General features: G+C 46.4%; 4 protein-coding genes across 4 annotated transcripts; 2 read left to right on the top strand and 2 right to left on the bottom strand.

Annotated features, from left to right (window-relative positions):
* Positions 1-1,992: 1,992 nt before the first annotated feature.
* On the bottom strand, positions 1,993-3,513 carry LOC6739151. Its single transcript, XM_039293898.2, has one exon. The coding sequence runs from the start codon at positions 3,221-3,223 to the stop codon at positions 2,345-2,347; it is 879 nt and encodes a 292-aa protein (XP_039149832.1). The 5' UTR covers positions 3,224-3,513; the 3' UTR covers positions 1,993-2,344.
* Positions 3,514-4,725: 1,212 nt separating this feature from the next.
* LOC6739152 lies at positions 4,726-6,313 on the bottom strand. Its single transcript, XM_002085907.4, has 3 exons — positions 5,987-6,313; positions 5,737-5,928; positions 4,726-5,688 (listed from the first exon to the last, which is right to left on the bottom strand). Exons 1-3 carry the CDS (start codon positions 6,188-6,190, stop codon positions 4,993-4,995), a joined length of 1,092 nt encoding a protein of 363 aa, XP_002085943.2. The 5' UTR covers positions 6,191-6,313; the 3' UTR covers positions 4,726-4,992.
* A 4,483-nt stretch (positions 6,314-10,796) lies between these two features.
* LOC27206310 lies at positions 10,797-13,758 on the top strand. The gene has a single exon (XM_039293900.2). It carries the CDS (start codon positions 10,797-10,799, stop codon positions 11,253-11,255), a length of 459 nt encoding a protein of 152 aa, XP_039149834.1. The 3' UTR covers positions 11,256-13,758.
* Positions 13,641-14,071, top strand: LOC27206311 (single-pass membrane and coiled-coil domain-containing protein 4 homolog). Its single transcript, XM_016171959.3, has one exon. The coding sequence runs from the start codon at positions 13,790-13,792 to the stop codon at positions 13,964-13,966; it is 177 nt and encodes a 58-aa protein (XP_016033005.1). The 5' UTR covers positions 13,641-13,789; the 3' UTR covers positions 13,967-14,071.
* The last annotated feature ends 250 nt before the right edge of the window (positions 14,072-14,321 follow it).

A 14,321-nucleotide genomic window follows, 5' to 3' on the forward strand; every position in this document is an offset into this window, starting at 1 on the left:
ACCTTACAATGGTTAGGAATCGCCTCAATGCTATCGCTGAGCATTTCCAGAAACTGGACACCTTACTGTTTAGACACGGCATTACGACCATCTGGGAACACACGCTTATCAAGGCGGCCAGGGATCAGCTTAAATCCACGCGTCATCAGGAGCAAATATCTAATCTTCCGAGGGAATGCGAGATCTAACGGAAGCAAGCATGTCTATAATAGGAGAAAAAGGCTGAATTCAATAAATTATATTATACGAAAATTAAAACTACATAACAAACAAACAAACATATTAAAAATCATCACTCATTTCTTGTAGTGTATGCTAGATTCATTAATAAGTAGGTATAAGGAATCGTTTCTGACCCCATAAAGCATAAAGATTGTTGATCAGGTTCATGAGCCGAGTTCTCTAGCCGAGCTAATAATCCCTCTACCCGCCCATCTATCCATCAGAACGTTGCCACACCCACTCAAACGCCCACAAACCGCTCAAAACTGCTACGCAGACGTATTATTTTGTCGTTTCTATCGATTTGCCAACAAATTTTAAAATGTCTTTCTTAGATTCCAACTATCTCAGTAAAGCATAACAGATACGCATTCCTCTTTTTTTAGTATTTAAAAATTGATTCCTGAAAAATGTTTATTGACAATCTTAACAGTATTGCATACGAGACTATAATTCATAGCTGTTTATTTTTTTAAATTTAGCAAGCTATTTAAAATGTATAAATTGTTATTAAAATAAATATGGATTAAATATACCTCCAAGCCCCAAATCTCTATCACATTTCCTCTTGTTTGCATTATAGCATCGATATCTTTGGCTCTCTAAATTAGTAAGAATCTCTCAAAATGCTTGTTTAAGATCTTTTATTTTGCCTTGGTTCTAGCTGAACCTTTTTTCTGACTGTGAGTCGCCTTTTTGTTAATTCTGGTCTCCTCCTCCCACTCCCCCACTCCACTGCATTACCCGCAACAGTTAGCATTGGTTTTTTGCTGCTGCTCTCATTTGGCTCTAGTTTGAATTTACGGATTTCACTTTTTAGCCATTTCCTTTTACTTTGTTTGCTAATTTGTGCTTGGCTCTTTTTTAGACACCCAGGGAAGTGCAATGTTCCACGATGCAATGACCTCGAACTTTGGTCGCTTGGCATTTGCTTGCAGTTTGAAGTTATGATTGTGGCTTCCTTACATTTCAGTTTCGATAGGGAATTGTTTAGCAGATGATTTGTGATTAGTACGTTTTCAATGAAAACTTCTTAGTATCGGTGTGTCAAGGCATCCACGAATTCTCACACTAAGAGCAGAGAAATCGCATGCGATTTTGTGCCAGCACGAAAAGCAACGAAAATCGATAATACTCTCCAAGCCCACACTCTCCTGCTCTCACCAACACTTCTGCAGGGCGCATACCTGCAGGAGAGAGCTCCCCGAATTGCGCTCTTCGCTGCCCACTGCCCACTGCGCTGCGGCTGCGACGCCTGCATCGCTGGCGGCTGCTCTCGAAATCTAAATTTCAAGTTCGTCTCCCGGGCAATCCATCCTGGCAGTCGGATTTTGCTTCCCACTCCCACTGCCACTCCCACTCCCCTGCATTTTCCGCATCTGCGGAAAGCAAAACGAAGCAATAAATACACACATAGTAAAGGCTGCACAACAAAGGGACGTCCCCGATCCCGATCCCGACCCCGACCCCGCACCCATTCCCTCTTCCGAGCCGCTCCGTTCTGCGCTGGTTGAAAACGAAACCGGATTTCGTTTTGCTCGATTTTCGCTCACTCTGCTACTCAACTTGGTTGGGCTGCCCTTTTTAGAAGTTCTGAGTTGTCTCGTGCTGCGCGCCGCCTCACTGGCGTTTTTGCATTTGACTGAGTTTTCGGAATGCAGTTTTGTTTTATTTGGCCTCACCGCAGTTCGTGCCATTCCTGCCTTATTTGCTTGTTTTTGTTTATTTTCGCTCTCGTACTTCTCAGCCTGATTCAGTTTCCGTGCAATGTTTTGCATATTTGCGTAGTGGACAGGTTTTACTTTTATTTATTATTTGTGCTTTATTTTTAACTTTCCGCGACTGGCAAAAAGAGAACGAGAAACTCCTTTGTTTTGGTTTTGAAACGGAACTGGTTTTCTGAGTCAGTTGGCTGCTTGGGCACACACAGTGGGGCGTGGAGAAATCTCTTGGGTTGCCGGAGGTCCCCTTCGAAACCTTATTCCGTAAGCTCGCTATTACTACAAAATGAGCAGGGCTTAATTAAATCGATTGTAGTAAAAGTAATGCTTAAGGTAGCTCTTATTTGTCGCACAGAATTCGAATACTGGTGTCCTGACGAGCTTTCGAGTGGGTCAGATAACTAAGGTTCGTCTTCAATGCATTTTCGGGCATCACCGGGCAATCGGGCCACGTCCACGTTGTAAAGGCGGAACTCGACATTTCGGCGCCGCACATTGAGCGTGACCACCACGCAGTAGAGTAGCATCTGCAGCTGCTTGGCCAGCAGCACGTAGGAGGCGCCCATGTCGTCCGGGAATAGGGGATCGTCCCACGCGGAACAGTCGAACAGGAAGTAGCCACCATCGCGGCTGGAGCTGTGCCCGAAGGAGAAGCGACGCTCCTGGCACTCCAGGACGCCAAGCTGAAAGCGCGTGAAGAAGTAGTTGAGGCCCTCTAGCAAACTCATTTCGGTGCTGGCTGGGGAGCTATAGACGTGCCCGAAGGCCACCAGCTCAAGTTGCACCAGGTATCGCAGGTCCTGGAACTCGCACTCGCTGCACATGTCGTCCACACCCAGATGAAGGTCCCAACGCTGGCTCTGCTCCACGCTCGCGCGGTAGTAGCGGTCTCCGTTAACCACGATGGCGTCCAGCAGCTTTCCGCTCCACTCGCCAAGGTGGCGGAATGTACTGGCCACACAACAGGCCACCACGCAGCATCCGAGCGTTTGACGCCCACGCACCTTCCCGTCGAACCAAGGAGCCCTCGGATGCAGTCCGCCCCACAGCGACCACAGTCGTCCCGTCAGCTCCACGTCGAAGTTCTGGCTCCGAGTAGCGTCGCAGTGCCTCTGGCAACCCTCCACGTTGCGGCCCAGCCGCCGGCTCCAGATCGGCAGACAGTTGGACGGCGTCAGCCAGGTCACTGACTCGCTCCGCCCTGACAGCAAAGCAGTCTGCTCCAGCTGCCTTAATATGCCGCCGGTACTGGCACACTCCTCGCTGCCCATTTTCCTCATTTTCCAGGTGACACCTGTTTCCCTCGGGCAAGATGTAAAACCTCGGCGTTAGCGTCGGAGGACCCTCTGAAACTAGGATGTCTCGCACAAAGTTGTGGGTGCGCATGCGCCACATTATGGACGATAAATGCCAGGCGACTGTGAACTACGTCATAAAGGGCAGCGTAATAAGAAGGACATTCCGGAAGGACTCCCCAGCAGCAGCCTCCTTATGTCTCGAAAAAGTGTAAGGTGTTGGAATTACTTAACGGACGGAATTTGGAACTGAACTTAAAAACAGAGCCTACCGTAGCACCTAACGATTCGAAGGAATCGTCTTCCTGGGTGCATTTGTTAAAAATACCTACAAAAAATAGATTTGAGTTATGTTGGTTAATCAGGTTAATGAAGTGCTAGGGAAATGGAGACATGCGAGTAGGAAAGCGACTCTTTCCGAGATTTTTTACGAACGCCACCTTGTCACAGTTTCGCACAACTTTTGGGGTTTAGCAAGATGACTGAATAAATTTATACTGTCTGGAAAATCCCTAGAATGCCTCTCCAGATTTGTGGGCGTTAAAGTGGGCGTGTATCGCAGTATACCCGTTACGCCATAATCGACTGCTGAGACTATCAGATACCAATCAAATGGCGACTGCATTAGAGATTGACCAGACGAGGTGATATTTCTAGGTCATTACTAATCATATTACAAATATTCTTATTAGAAGGATTTTCAATCCATTTTTGGTACTCAAAACAAAATGTATTCATAGCACTTGTAACGTTATGTACATTACTTATTGAGGGTTGTTCGGCCACTTTGCGAACAATATTTTTACATAACTCTCTTTTAATACTAAATTTAATATAAATTTGCCTATTTACTAATTTTTATACTAGTAATTTTTAAAATTAAAATTTTCTTTTCAAAAGCTCACATAACATGACTCGTTAGTAAACAAAAGAGAGAATACTTCAGTCGAGTCCCCCGACTATCAGATACCCGTTACTCTGCTAGTGTGAATGCGAATTTTTAAAATTAAAATTTTCTTTTCAAAAGGTCACATAATATGACTCGTCGGTAAAACAAAAGAGAGAATACTTTAGTCGAGTCCCCCGACTATCAGATACCCGTTACTCTGCTACTGTGAATGCGAACGGGAAATTTCATCATTTTTATAGTATATCGGTACATATTGGGGAATAAAATGAGAACAATTTTTTAAAAATTTAAAGTGTGCGCGTGACCGGGTTGGCGGCTTTAGGAAATTATAGTGGGCGTGGCAAAATCAAATCAAATAGAAAAAAAATAGATATTTACACTACTAATTAACCAAAAAAAATCCAAAAATATATGTGGGCATGGCAGTTTTGGACGGTTTTAGGGCGTTTTATTATTTTTGTCAGCTTCTATCGCTATGCCAAACAAATGTTGAAATGGAGAGGGAGTATCTAGCTAATAACAAGTTGAGAAAATTGATTAATTAAATAAATTAATAATAGCCCAAACTTAAATTGAATACATTTCAGTACGCTCCATTATTATTGTCATTAAAAAAAGTTGTCGGTATATACAATTTGCTGCTTTTTCATATTTTTTTATACAAGGAATGGTTATAAATTGTATGTTATTGGCCTCTTTGAAACTAATTAAGTTCACATACCAAATGCTTATCAGTCCGGAAAAGTTATGTATTTAAATAATAATTATTAGTATTACTCCGAAAAGTTTTTAGTCCTATTTAATGGCAATAATCCATAGCCAACTATCATAAAAACCATATCAATCAAGCTCCACAATCAGGATTATTCAATGGAGAAGCAATATAGCTTTGGTTTTTTGCGTTCCTGCCCCGATCAAATAAATCCTCCCTGGCCCTGCGAAATTCCTCTTCCATCTGATTTAGACGTCGTCCGATTTTATCGCGCACCAGTGCAATCGCCACCATTTCCCGCTCCACGTGCTCTTTAGTGACCAGGCTACGATTGAACTTGTCGCTAAAGATATCAACGGAGTGGTCCAGGGTAAGCATCTTGCACTCGAGACCCCGGATATTTTTACGGAGGTTCTGGGCCCGACTGCTGAGGTCTTCCATCGGTTCGCTGATGTCTTCTGATGGTTCTGAAACGCCGACAGCGCCGATTTGGCTGTTTGGTTGTTCTTGGCCTCTTTCTTCCGGCTCATTGGCATTGGCATTGGATACATAGTACTTATGTATCTTCAGCAGGTTGGCCCGGAAATGAGCCCAGTCCGCAGTGTCCGGATCTTTCTCCATGCCAGAAGTGAACTGATTGATTTCATTGATGAGCAGGGCGATTTCACCATTTCGTCTGACGTCGCCTTCTCCCAGAGATGTATTTTTAGGTTTTCCCGCGCTGTTCTTACGATCAGGAATCTGAGACTCGTCTTCGGGCTTTGATTTCTTCTTAGAGTCATCATTCTGCATGACAGGATTTTCGTCCTTTGGCTCCATTAGGCCTTTCTGAAAGCGAAGCATTGAGGAATATGAAAGGCTGCCAGAAACTCTTACCTTAATCAGGATTTCTTTGAAGCTCTTAGCCTTGGAGGTCAGCTTGTCCATGAATTCGTTTCGCATTTCCTTGACTATCTCAGCAATTCCACCACGATCCGCCGACATGGACAAAAGACCCCGATAGTCCGCATAGTCTGTAGGGTCCTCGTTCGAGGACTTGTCCAATGAGTTAATGTCAATTAAGCCCTTCTGCGGGGACAGACTTTTATTAACTACCGAGCGTCCGTGGTGGCCATACTCTACTAACCTCTACTAGAAGACCCAGGTGAATGTCGTACGAGCTAAGCTCGGATGGATCAGCTAACTCATACCCAGATGGTCTTATCGTCTCTTGGCTCTCACTCTGCTTCAGGGTAAGCTGGCTATCAGACGATCTCACATCACCCCAAGGATCGGGCACATCCAACTCAACGGAGGCATCGTCTGTGGGCAGTTCCCGTTCCAGTTCCATTTAACCGAAAATTTCCAAAATAACCAATGCTTGGATAAGTAGAAACCTATCACTGCAAATTTTAAATATGTTAATTCCTGCTGAAATACTTGACTCGAAACCTTTTGCTCTGACAGTCGACTCAGAGTCTCCTTCCTTTCTTTCATTGAAGTAGAAAGGGGTGCCACCCCGGGGCTGAGATCGTGATAACCAGTCCTGGAGCACAGAGAGCGGAAATTAACTTCGCGTTTCTGTAACGCATTAGTGCAACCAATAATTTGAGGCATCGTAAACACGTCGTAAATTTCGCACACGCAAATTTAGGTCTTCATTTTCTATAGCGTTCCGCAGACAAGCAACTCCAGCTCCCAGTTCAACTGCCAGGCGTAATTACAGTCCATTAAGTTCGCTGCGTTTGCTGCCCTGCCGTTCTTCTTTATAAATGATAAGTGCCACTTGCGGCAACCTCCCATGTGATGGTTTGCTCTGATGAAAACGTCTCTTATGTGGCATGCAACAGTCTTTGCTGAGGTGTAACCTATATCCTACAAATGAAGAAGAAGAAAAGATATACTTACTTGATCGCTTAGACTGTCAGTTACGTTACTCGTGGACTGAGAGGAAACTATCTAACAAACTATCAAAGCTACAAAACAATACTTCCATTTTTTGACCGAATCTTACAAAAAGGGGAAATATGCCATTTTCGAAAGCATAAAACATTGTTCTTAGTTACAAATCTCCCGAGTTCTGCGAGTCATCATATATCTACCTAAACAGATTGAAGAATCCAATCCAACCCAACTCTGTTCCAGAATCTATCTCCCGCTCTTTCGGAAAAGGATACACGTAATCGTCGGTTTTAGAGATAAGTTCCCTTGAAAATGTTTAGTGTTGGAATACAAATTAAAACTCAAATCAGAAACATATGTGTTCTACAGACTGCAAACGTTTAGTTTCACCGCCTTCTTATAGACTCTCAGCTCATTTGATTGCCAGAATGTAGACACAAGTTAGAGACTAGGTGGCTTGGCTTTTCAACAAGGCGTTTCTTTTTATTTGGCATCTCTTTCTCTTCACTCTTTTTCGTTTCGAACGCCAATTGGCCAACCGAACTTGAAATTTGATATCGGGCACAGCAGCAACCTGTTGCCGTTGCACCAACTTGGCCAAAACCCGATGTTGTCTCGCTGTCGCCAAGTGTTGCTGTGTTGCCCACGTGGTGTCATGAACCTGCCAATCTAATGCAGCAAGGAGAAATTATTTTGTGGAAAGTCCGAGCGTACATTTCCCATGCACCGTGAACACTTGACCTGATGTGAAGAATCTTGGTTGGTCGAAGCTAATAGACTTTGCTCCAAAAAATCGCAAGCATTTAAAGCATTTAAAGCATATCCCTTTTAGAACAAATGCATACGAGACCTAATCAATTATAAAATGTAACCATGGAAATATTTTATTATCTTAATCTTATATAGTTTATATATTTTATAATTTGAGGGTATATAAAAGGGTATACAAGATTCGTTGAGATGTACATAACAGGTAGCAGGAAGTACTCTCCTGATTAGGATCACTTAACCCTTAAGCATGCGGATTCTAGTGACGCCTACGCCTCTTGAGTTTTTGTATCTGCTGCACATGTGTAAAGTGGAAGTTGGCGGCATGGACTGAAAAGAGCAACTGCAGCCGACACCAAACAGATCCACGCGCTGTTGAGTAGCCACTGCAGCCAAATGCAAATGATGTGGCACCAACCGGAAAAAGGGAACGAAGGCGGTGACAATGGCGCCCGAATCCTGCCTCGGGTTTCAAAATACAAAGCGCCGGGATGGTGGCACACTCCAGTTAACACACCACCGACGACGGACACGTGGCCAAGACAAAGCTTCATTGATCTTCTGGAAAGTGGCTAATTAGAGCTGGCCCAACCCAGTGGGTCCTCCCAGAAAGGCACACCAGTGGTGGGCAAATCGGAATGGCAGCTGATTTGCATTGGAGCTAATCCCATAATCCAATCTGGAGCTTTGGCGTGTGGGGAATGCAGTTAGTAAGCCACTTACATGCATTTACCTTAGAATTCCGAGCCACCACCGGTTGCATGTTGGCTAATTGAAAAGATGCGTGTTCCAAGATTGTTTCCGCAGACGGGTCCCTATTAGTGATCGGGTTTGGAATCGGAGCTCGGACTTGTGTGGTCTTCTCCACTGATAGTTGTCAGTGGTGATGACTGACACCTTACGCCGTGCCATTTGCCTATGTCTTGGATTCTGGCACTCTGGCTCTATTGACAACGATTTTGAATGGTTGCTGGATGGGATCGACCTGGGCCAATGCAATTATCCTAGCGCAGCGCTTCCGCGTTGGCCAGCGTCGTTGGCAACCATGACGGGCAAATATCCCAGTACCTAACCCAAATAGCAACGCATTGTCCGGCTAATGAGCGCGCTGCATTCCTGCAACTCACGCAGAAGTGTGCGCAACTTTAATTTCCAGCGCCATAAATCAAACCGCGACCCGGCCGACTGCAGCGCGGAGGCATTCGCTTCTAAATGAAGTAGTTACCAGTGGCCATCGCGATGGATCGAGCACCGGACAGGTGGCAATCCTCGAGCAGACCATTCATCTCCATCGGCCCCGTCGCGGCCGTCATGCAGGGAATTCAATTCACGCCCGCCAGGAATGTCCCGCTCCCAGTCCCGATCCCCTGTGCATCGCAAGAGGCGATAATTAGTGCGCAATTGTCGTTAACGCCGCCTTTGTCTATTTCTGCCACTTGTCCACTTGCCTACTTGCCTACTTGGCCACTGGCGGGGAGGTGGGCATCCTGAGTCAGCAGATCGTCGTCGGCCAGGAACGTGACGGGCAGCCCAAGTGCAGGCAGCCGGCGCTGTGGTGCGATTGGATGATCGCCTCGAGCTCAGTGCCGCACAGTGCAGGGCACACAACTACACCCCGAGTGCTCCGCTCGCATGCTGGCTGCATAAATCATAAAATAAAAGACACTAAAAAGGAAAATAAATCAAGTGATAGCGCCTGAAAACCGGGCGGGCATTAGAGAAATCTCTGGCCCGGCTACCAGCTTCCAGCTCCCTGCTCCCAGGTGCCATCTCCTCGGCCAGGCCGAATATTAATTGTGAGTGCACCGGGCGCATCAATTCAGAGCTGCAGCATCCACACAAATGGGAATGGAGATGGAGATGGAGATGAGATGAGGATGGGGATGAGCCTGGGCAGCAGACTGAATCTGAAGCTGGGGGACACAGGCGCATGCGTGACGCTGAAGTGGCCTCCGATTGCCTTGAAATATGACGACCAGTTTGTGAAATCTGCTGGATTTCCGCGAAAAGCTTTTCAAACATTTTTCTTATTGACTGAAATATATTGGATCGCTGGAAAAGTTTTTGGTCAAATATATAATAGCATTGCACGCAGTTATATGAATTATGTAAATCGGGGGATTCGACGGCGTTCCCATTCAGCATATGATCCCGGATGTATGCGGCTGGGACCACCTTCCCAGGCACGCGAGCCAGCTTGGAATTTACCACAAATTCGCACCCATCGATGGCCATCGTGGCTGGGATGACGCATGGAAATGCTCTGGAAAAGCAATTTGGGGCTGCCGATGGGTTGCGAGTTTCGCCAATTAACAATGGCACAACGTTAATCGAAACGAAGTACAGTTTACCCGGCTTCGCCAGAAGCCTCCCGACCGCAGATGGCCAGCACATGCTAATAGCGCCACATCTCTCGTTCGCTCGCACCAAACGTAGTTTCTCTGGCCCATAAACTGACTGCCAACTAACTACCGACTTCTGTCCATTTGTGGATGCCTCCCGTTGAGTCGGGACGCGGACGTGGACGTGGACGGCGACGGCGACGGGATGGGCACGGAGATCGAGAAACCGGCAGGCAACCATTCAGGCAGCAGGCGGCGGCAAAAAGTGGCAAATGTAATTTAATAAATTAATTACATCAATTAGCTGCTGCATTTTTATTGAAATTGCTGTAAATATTGGGCTAGACAACTCGAGCAGCCAGCAGCAGCCATTTTGCGGGGATTTATGGGGCATTTTTCATCGCCGTTCGCCGGAGGAGAGTCTAACTTATGGCGAATTTATGCGACGTGGTCCGGAGGAGTGTACTCCTGGCATGGGACCAAATGAAGGCGCTTTGTATTGATTAGCGTGCGGTGATCCGGACAAGTGGCCCACTGCCTGGCGGGCCGGACCAAGCGATCTAAAACAATTTTCCAGCGGCAGACCGCACGGAGCGAAGTCAAGTGCCCCATCCCATCCGCACGCCGGAGCAGATGGCTTAATTTACGGTGTCGCGCGCGGACGTGACTGAACTGCTACCACCTCCATCTGCATAATCACCTGGTTACTGACCACTGGGCACTCGAAATGACCGCAATCCCTCGAGCATTAGAACAGTGGCTGCATATTGATGGAGCGCCAAGTGCACTGCTCCAAAGGTGCATTAGGTGATTGATTTGAGCTCCGGCCTTTGCTTTGCTTTTCGGGTCAATGTCAACGTTGTTTTCGGTGGGACGCACTATCCGAATCTTAAGCAGTTTGTATAAAATTGGGCCCCGCCGCCCCAGCGCCACATATTCATCGCAATGGCGCTCAGCTCGACGGTTGTCTGTCTTCTCGCCGGTTTGCTCCTCCTCAGTCTCGCGCGGGCAGATGTGGGCGTGGCCACGCAGCGACTTCGCCCAGCGGAGCAGCAGAAATCGGCCCTGTATCCAGCAGCCGGCTTTAAGCCCTCTAGACAGTTTGGCCTCCCGGCAACCGCCCAGCAACCGAAATCCGCTCGTCTTGTGGCCAACAGTGAAGCGCAGGAGGATCTCGACGACGCCGCCGAGGAGGTGGAGGTGACCCAACCCAAGACAGTTCCTGTGCCACGCCTAGTTCCTGCTCCAGGGCCTGCATTACCGGTAACTCCCACCATCGCATACTATCCGGCCGGAGCCGTGGGATTCGTCCAGCCATCAACTTTCGCCAAGTTCATCGGGGGCCCACAGCAGGCGGCACCATATGTAGCTGCGCCGCAGTACTACCAAGCCTATTTTGGATAGACATGAACAGATACAGGTGCAGATACAGATACAGATACAACTACAGATACAGATATAAATTAACTTAGATAACTTAAATTGTTAAGCTTGACCTGTTCCACACAGATAGTTTTCCCATTCTACATATGTATGTGTACTTCGACATATCTGAAATTATAAGAACGAGAAGATTCAGTTTGTGTCAGAACAATAACTTATAGGAGTGTTTCAATTTTTCTTTTATTGGTGCATTTCCCTTGCCAAAATCTATCGACATGCCAACAAAATTTTATTTATCCAAGTGTAACATATGATATGTGTTTCAGTTGAATAACAGAATCTACAATCTTGATCAAGAATATATTCGACCTAGTTTTTGTTATTTGGGCCCAAATAAAACAGCTAACTGCTTACGAAAGTATCTGAGTGCTATCTATTAATGTTTTTCCCATTTCGTTACTTATATTTTGGTGGTTTTATTTTGAATTACATACATTACTAGCTGATTAGCTAGTGTTGCCAAATTCAAGAAATAAATATCCTGCTCAATGCCTATTTCGAAATTGTCATCAAATATAGCGGTATATTGCAGAAAACTTTCAACATATGAGTGGCATGGAATGAGTAAATTCGTATTCGTATTCTGCATATTACATTTCAATTTCGATCCTAGTTTGTAACTTGCTACCACTCAAATTACTTCCTAGTTGCCAGAGGTACTTGCGTTTAATTGTTCCTTTGATCATTCGCATGGTGCGATCGGAGGCCAGTCGACGAAGCATGCTCCATCAAAACGCCAAATCCTCCGACGACAGCAATTCTGGCTGCTGGCCAAACGGTAGGACGTTTAGGCAGAGGAGGCTCGGGAGGGGCAGCTCTGACAATGAGTGAGCAGCGATAATCTATTATGACCGTAACAAGAAATAAATCCCAACTCGGTAATCCATCATTTTACGACTTGGCAATCAAAACAAGGGGTTTAGCTAAGAGTTGGTCTCCCGGCCCCAAGGACGGACAGGTGGACCGGGCGGACGGACGCCGGGCTGGCCAATCAGCGGCCTGGCCATCACACATAGCTGGCCAGCGAGCTAACGAACAGGCCGTGTACGATGGTCGTGTAAGCGCTGGCCAGAACCAGGAAACTCAGATTGGACCTGGCCGGGAACACGACTTTCGGACAGCCGCGTGCGCATTGAGGCCAATCTGTGTGCAACGTGAGGACTCGCCCGGGCTGGCAGGTCCAGGCCTTTAGGGGCCGGCTAAATAGTTGCCAATAATCCGTGTCCAAACTGATCGGGTTGCCGTTTATGGTAATGGGCAAAATTAGATGCCGAAATGTGCGTTGGCTAGCCAGGCTTCATTACCAATGCACAAACTTGGCAGTGCGTCCCGACTGATTGGCCACTCGGCCACGGTTGCCGGCCAGCGGTCTGCATTGTTATTGCTTCATCAAGTGTGCAGTGGCCAGCGTGTCCAGCGCGTCCGGTGTCCACAATGTCCATAGTGTCCAGCACTCGCGGCAGAAGCCCGAGCAGTGACTGCGCGGCAGAGACCCGACCCCTGGGGGCATTGCGAACTGCTCAAACATTTTCGAAATCGCATTCAGAGGTGAAGGTGCAACAGTTGCTGGCGTATCTTGTTTCGGCGGCCTCGGGCGCAGTTAAAGGGCTTAAAGCGGCGGCAGGCCAGTTGGGGGAAAATATGGGTTATGTTCTTCCTCAGCGCCATGCCAGCGGTCGTGTGGGGGAGCACGCTTACTGCCAATACAAAGCAAAATTGCCACGCGGTCCACTCGGTCCCGATCACAACGGCTTGTACCGCCTGAAGAGCTACTAAACCTTAACTTGTGAGTTCATTAGAACAGAAGCTGTGCAGCCTTGACTAGAAACCAATCCAAAACCAGTAGCTATAATAATGTATACAAATCATTTTTGAATCAGAAAACTATCAATTACCAGAGCAAGGTACTCTTTCGAATTTTCGATACTTGGTATAGAAAAAAATTACCCTGAAGCAGATAGAAAAACATTTAAATATTTTGACTACAATTTACTTTAGATTCTCGTACAGTCTCTCTCTCGTACAGTCGTATTTATTTATATTTAGTTTCGCATAAAGTATTTCTTTTCCAATTGACTGGCAAGTGAGTTATGTATAACTTTTTTATGTTCAACATCTACCAAACATGAAGACGAATACAGCCCCAGGTTAATGATGGGTTTCTAACTTATGAAATACGTGCTTTAATCATGTTGACGTTTTTAAACGCGCGCTTCCGTCCCAAAGCCGTTGTTCAACACTAGTCAGCCGGATGTGTCATCGGAGTAACCCGACTAGAAACTGCATGATATAATAAGCAGCACTGTCGACAGTCAAAAGCTGCCTGCTCTTAGCCAACCCAGTCGAACGTTTCTTCTTCTTCTTTGGCCCAGAAACAACTTGTTGAACGATAGAAGAGCCAGCTCTCTGTTTTGTTGCTCCACGCACACACATTCCGACGCGTCTCACACGTCACCAGGTTAAAGGAACTATCGCAAAAACTATCAGTGATAAGGATGCGCCAGCTGAAGGGAAAGGTGAAGGAGACGCGCAAACAGAAGAAGGAGCGCAAACTGGACAACCTGGAGAGCCAGGCCAAGATCCGCACCGTGGTGCTGCCGGCGCTCGGCGTTTTGGCGGTCTTCCTGGTGCTGTTCGTCTACCTGAAGACCCGCCCCGCTGTCTTGGCCTAATGTAGTCATAAAATGTAGTTGATAGTCGTGGGCAATGCAATTCAATCGTTGTAAAGACACATAGCTTTAATAGTACAATTAAATCGCAGTTCGTCCATCCAAAAATCATGTTTTACATAAAGTGAATCTTCCATGACACGAACAACACCCTGCCGTCCAAGTGCAGTTCTTGGGAATTTGGGATTTGGAGACTAAATGTATTTGACTTACGGGCGTTGGTAGTGTTGAAAACCGTCTAGCGATTTGGCGGTTGACTTAAAAAGAGCACTAGGAAACGGTAAAAACCGTAGCAGAGGCACTTCAATATGTAAATATGTCCATACATATGTACACATGTATATTAGAGAATGCGGCA

Source organism: Drosophila simulans, chromosome 3L (genome assembly GCF_016746395.2).
Source record: "Drosophila simulans strain w501 chromosome 3L, Prin_Dsim_3.1, whole genome shotgun sequence".
In the NCBI taxonomy this organism is placed as follows: Eukaryota; Metazoa; Arthropoda; class Insecta; order Diptera; family Drosophilidae; genus Drosophila; species Drosophila simulans.

What these genes read in the sequence shown, in the direction of transcription:
- LOC27206310 (XM_039293900.2), top strand. Translation starts at nt 10,797, where the DNA reads ATGGCGCTCAGCTCGACGGTTGTCTGTCTTCTCGCCGGTTTGCTCCTC.
- LOC6739152 (XM_002085907.4), bottom strand. Translation starts at nt 6,190, where the DNA reads ATGGAACTGGAACGGGAACTGCCCACAGACGATGCCTCCGTTGAGTTG. An exon ending in ACCTGGGTCTTCTAGTAGAG is followed by an intron (nt 5,929 to 5,986) that starts GTTAGTAGAGTA and finishes CTGTCCCCGCAG; the next exon opens with AAGGGCTTAATTGACATTAA. An exon ending in TCAAAGAAATCCTGATTAAG is followed by an intron (nt 5,689 to 5,736) that starts GTAAGAGTTTCT and finishes CTTCGCTTTCAG; the next exon opens with AAAGGCCTAATGGAGCCAAA.
- LOC27206311 (XM_016171959.3), top strand. Translation starts at nt 13,790, where the DNA reads ATGCGCCAGCTGAAGGGAAAGGTGAAGGAGACGCGCAAACAGAAGAAG.
- LOC6739151 (XM_039293898.2), bottom strand. Translation starts at nt 3,223, where the DNA reads ATGAGGAAAATGGGCAGCGAGGAGTGTGCCAGTACCGGCGGCATATTA.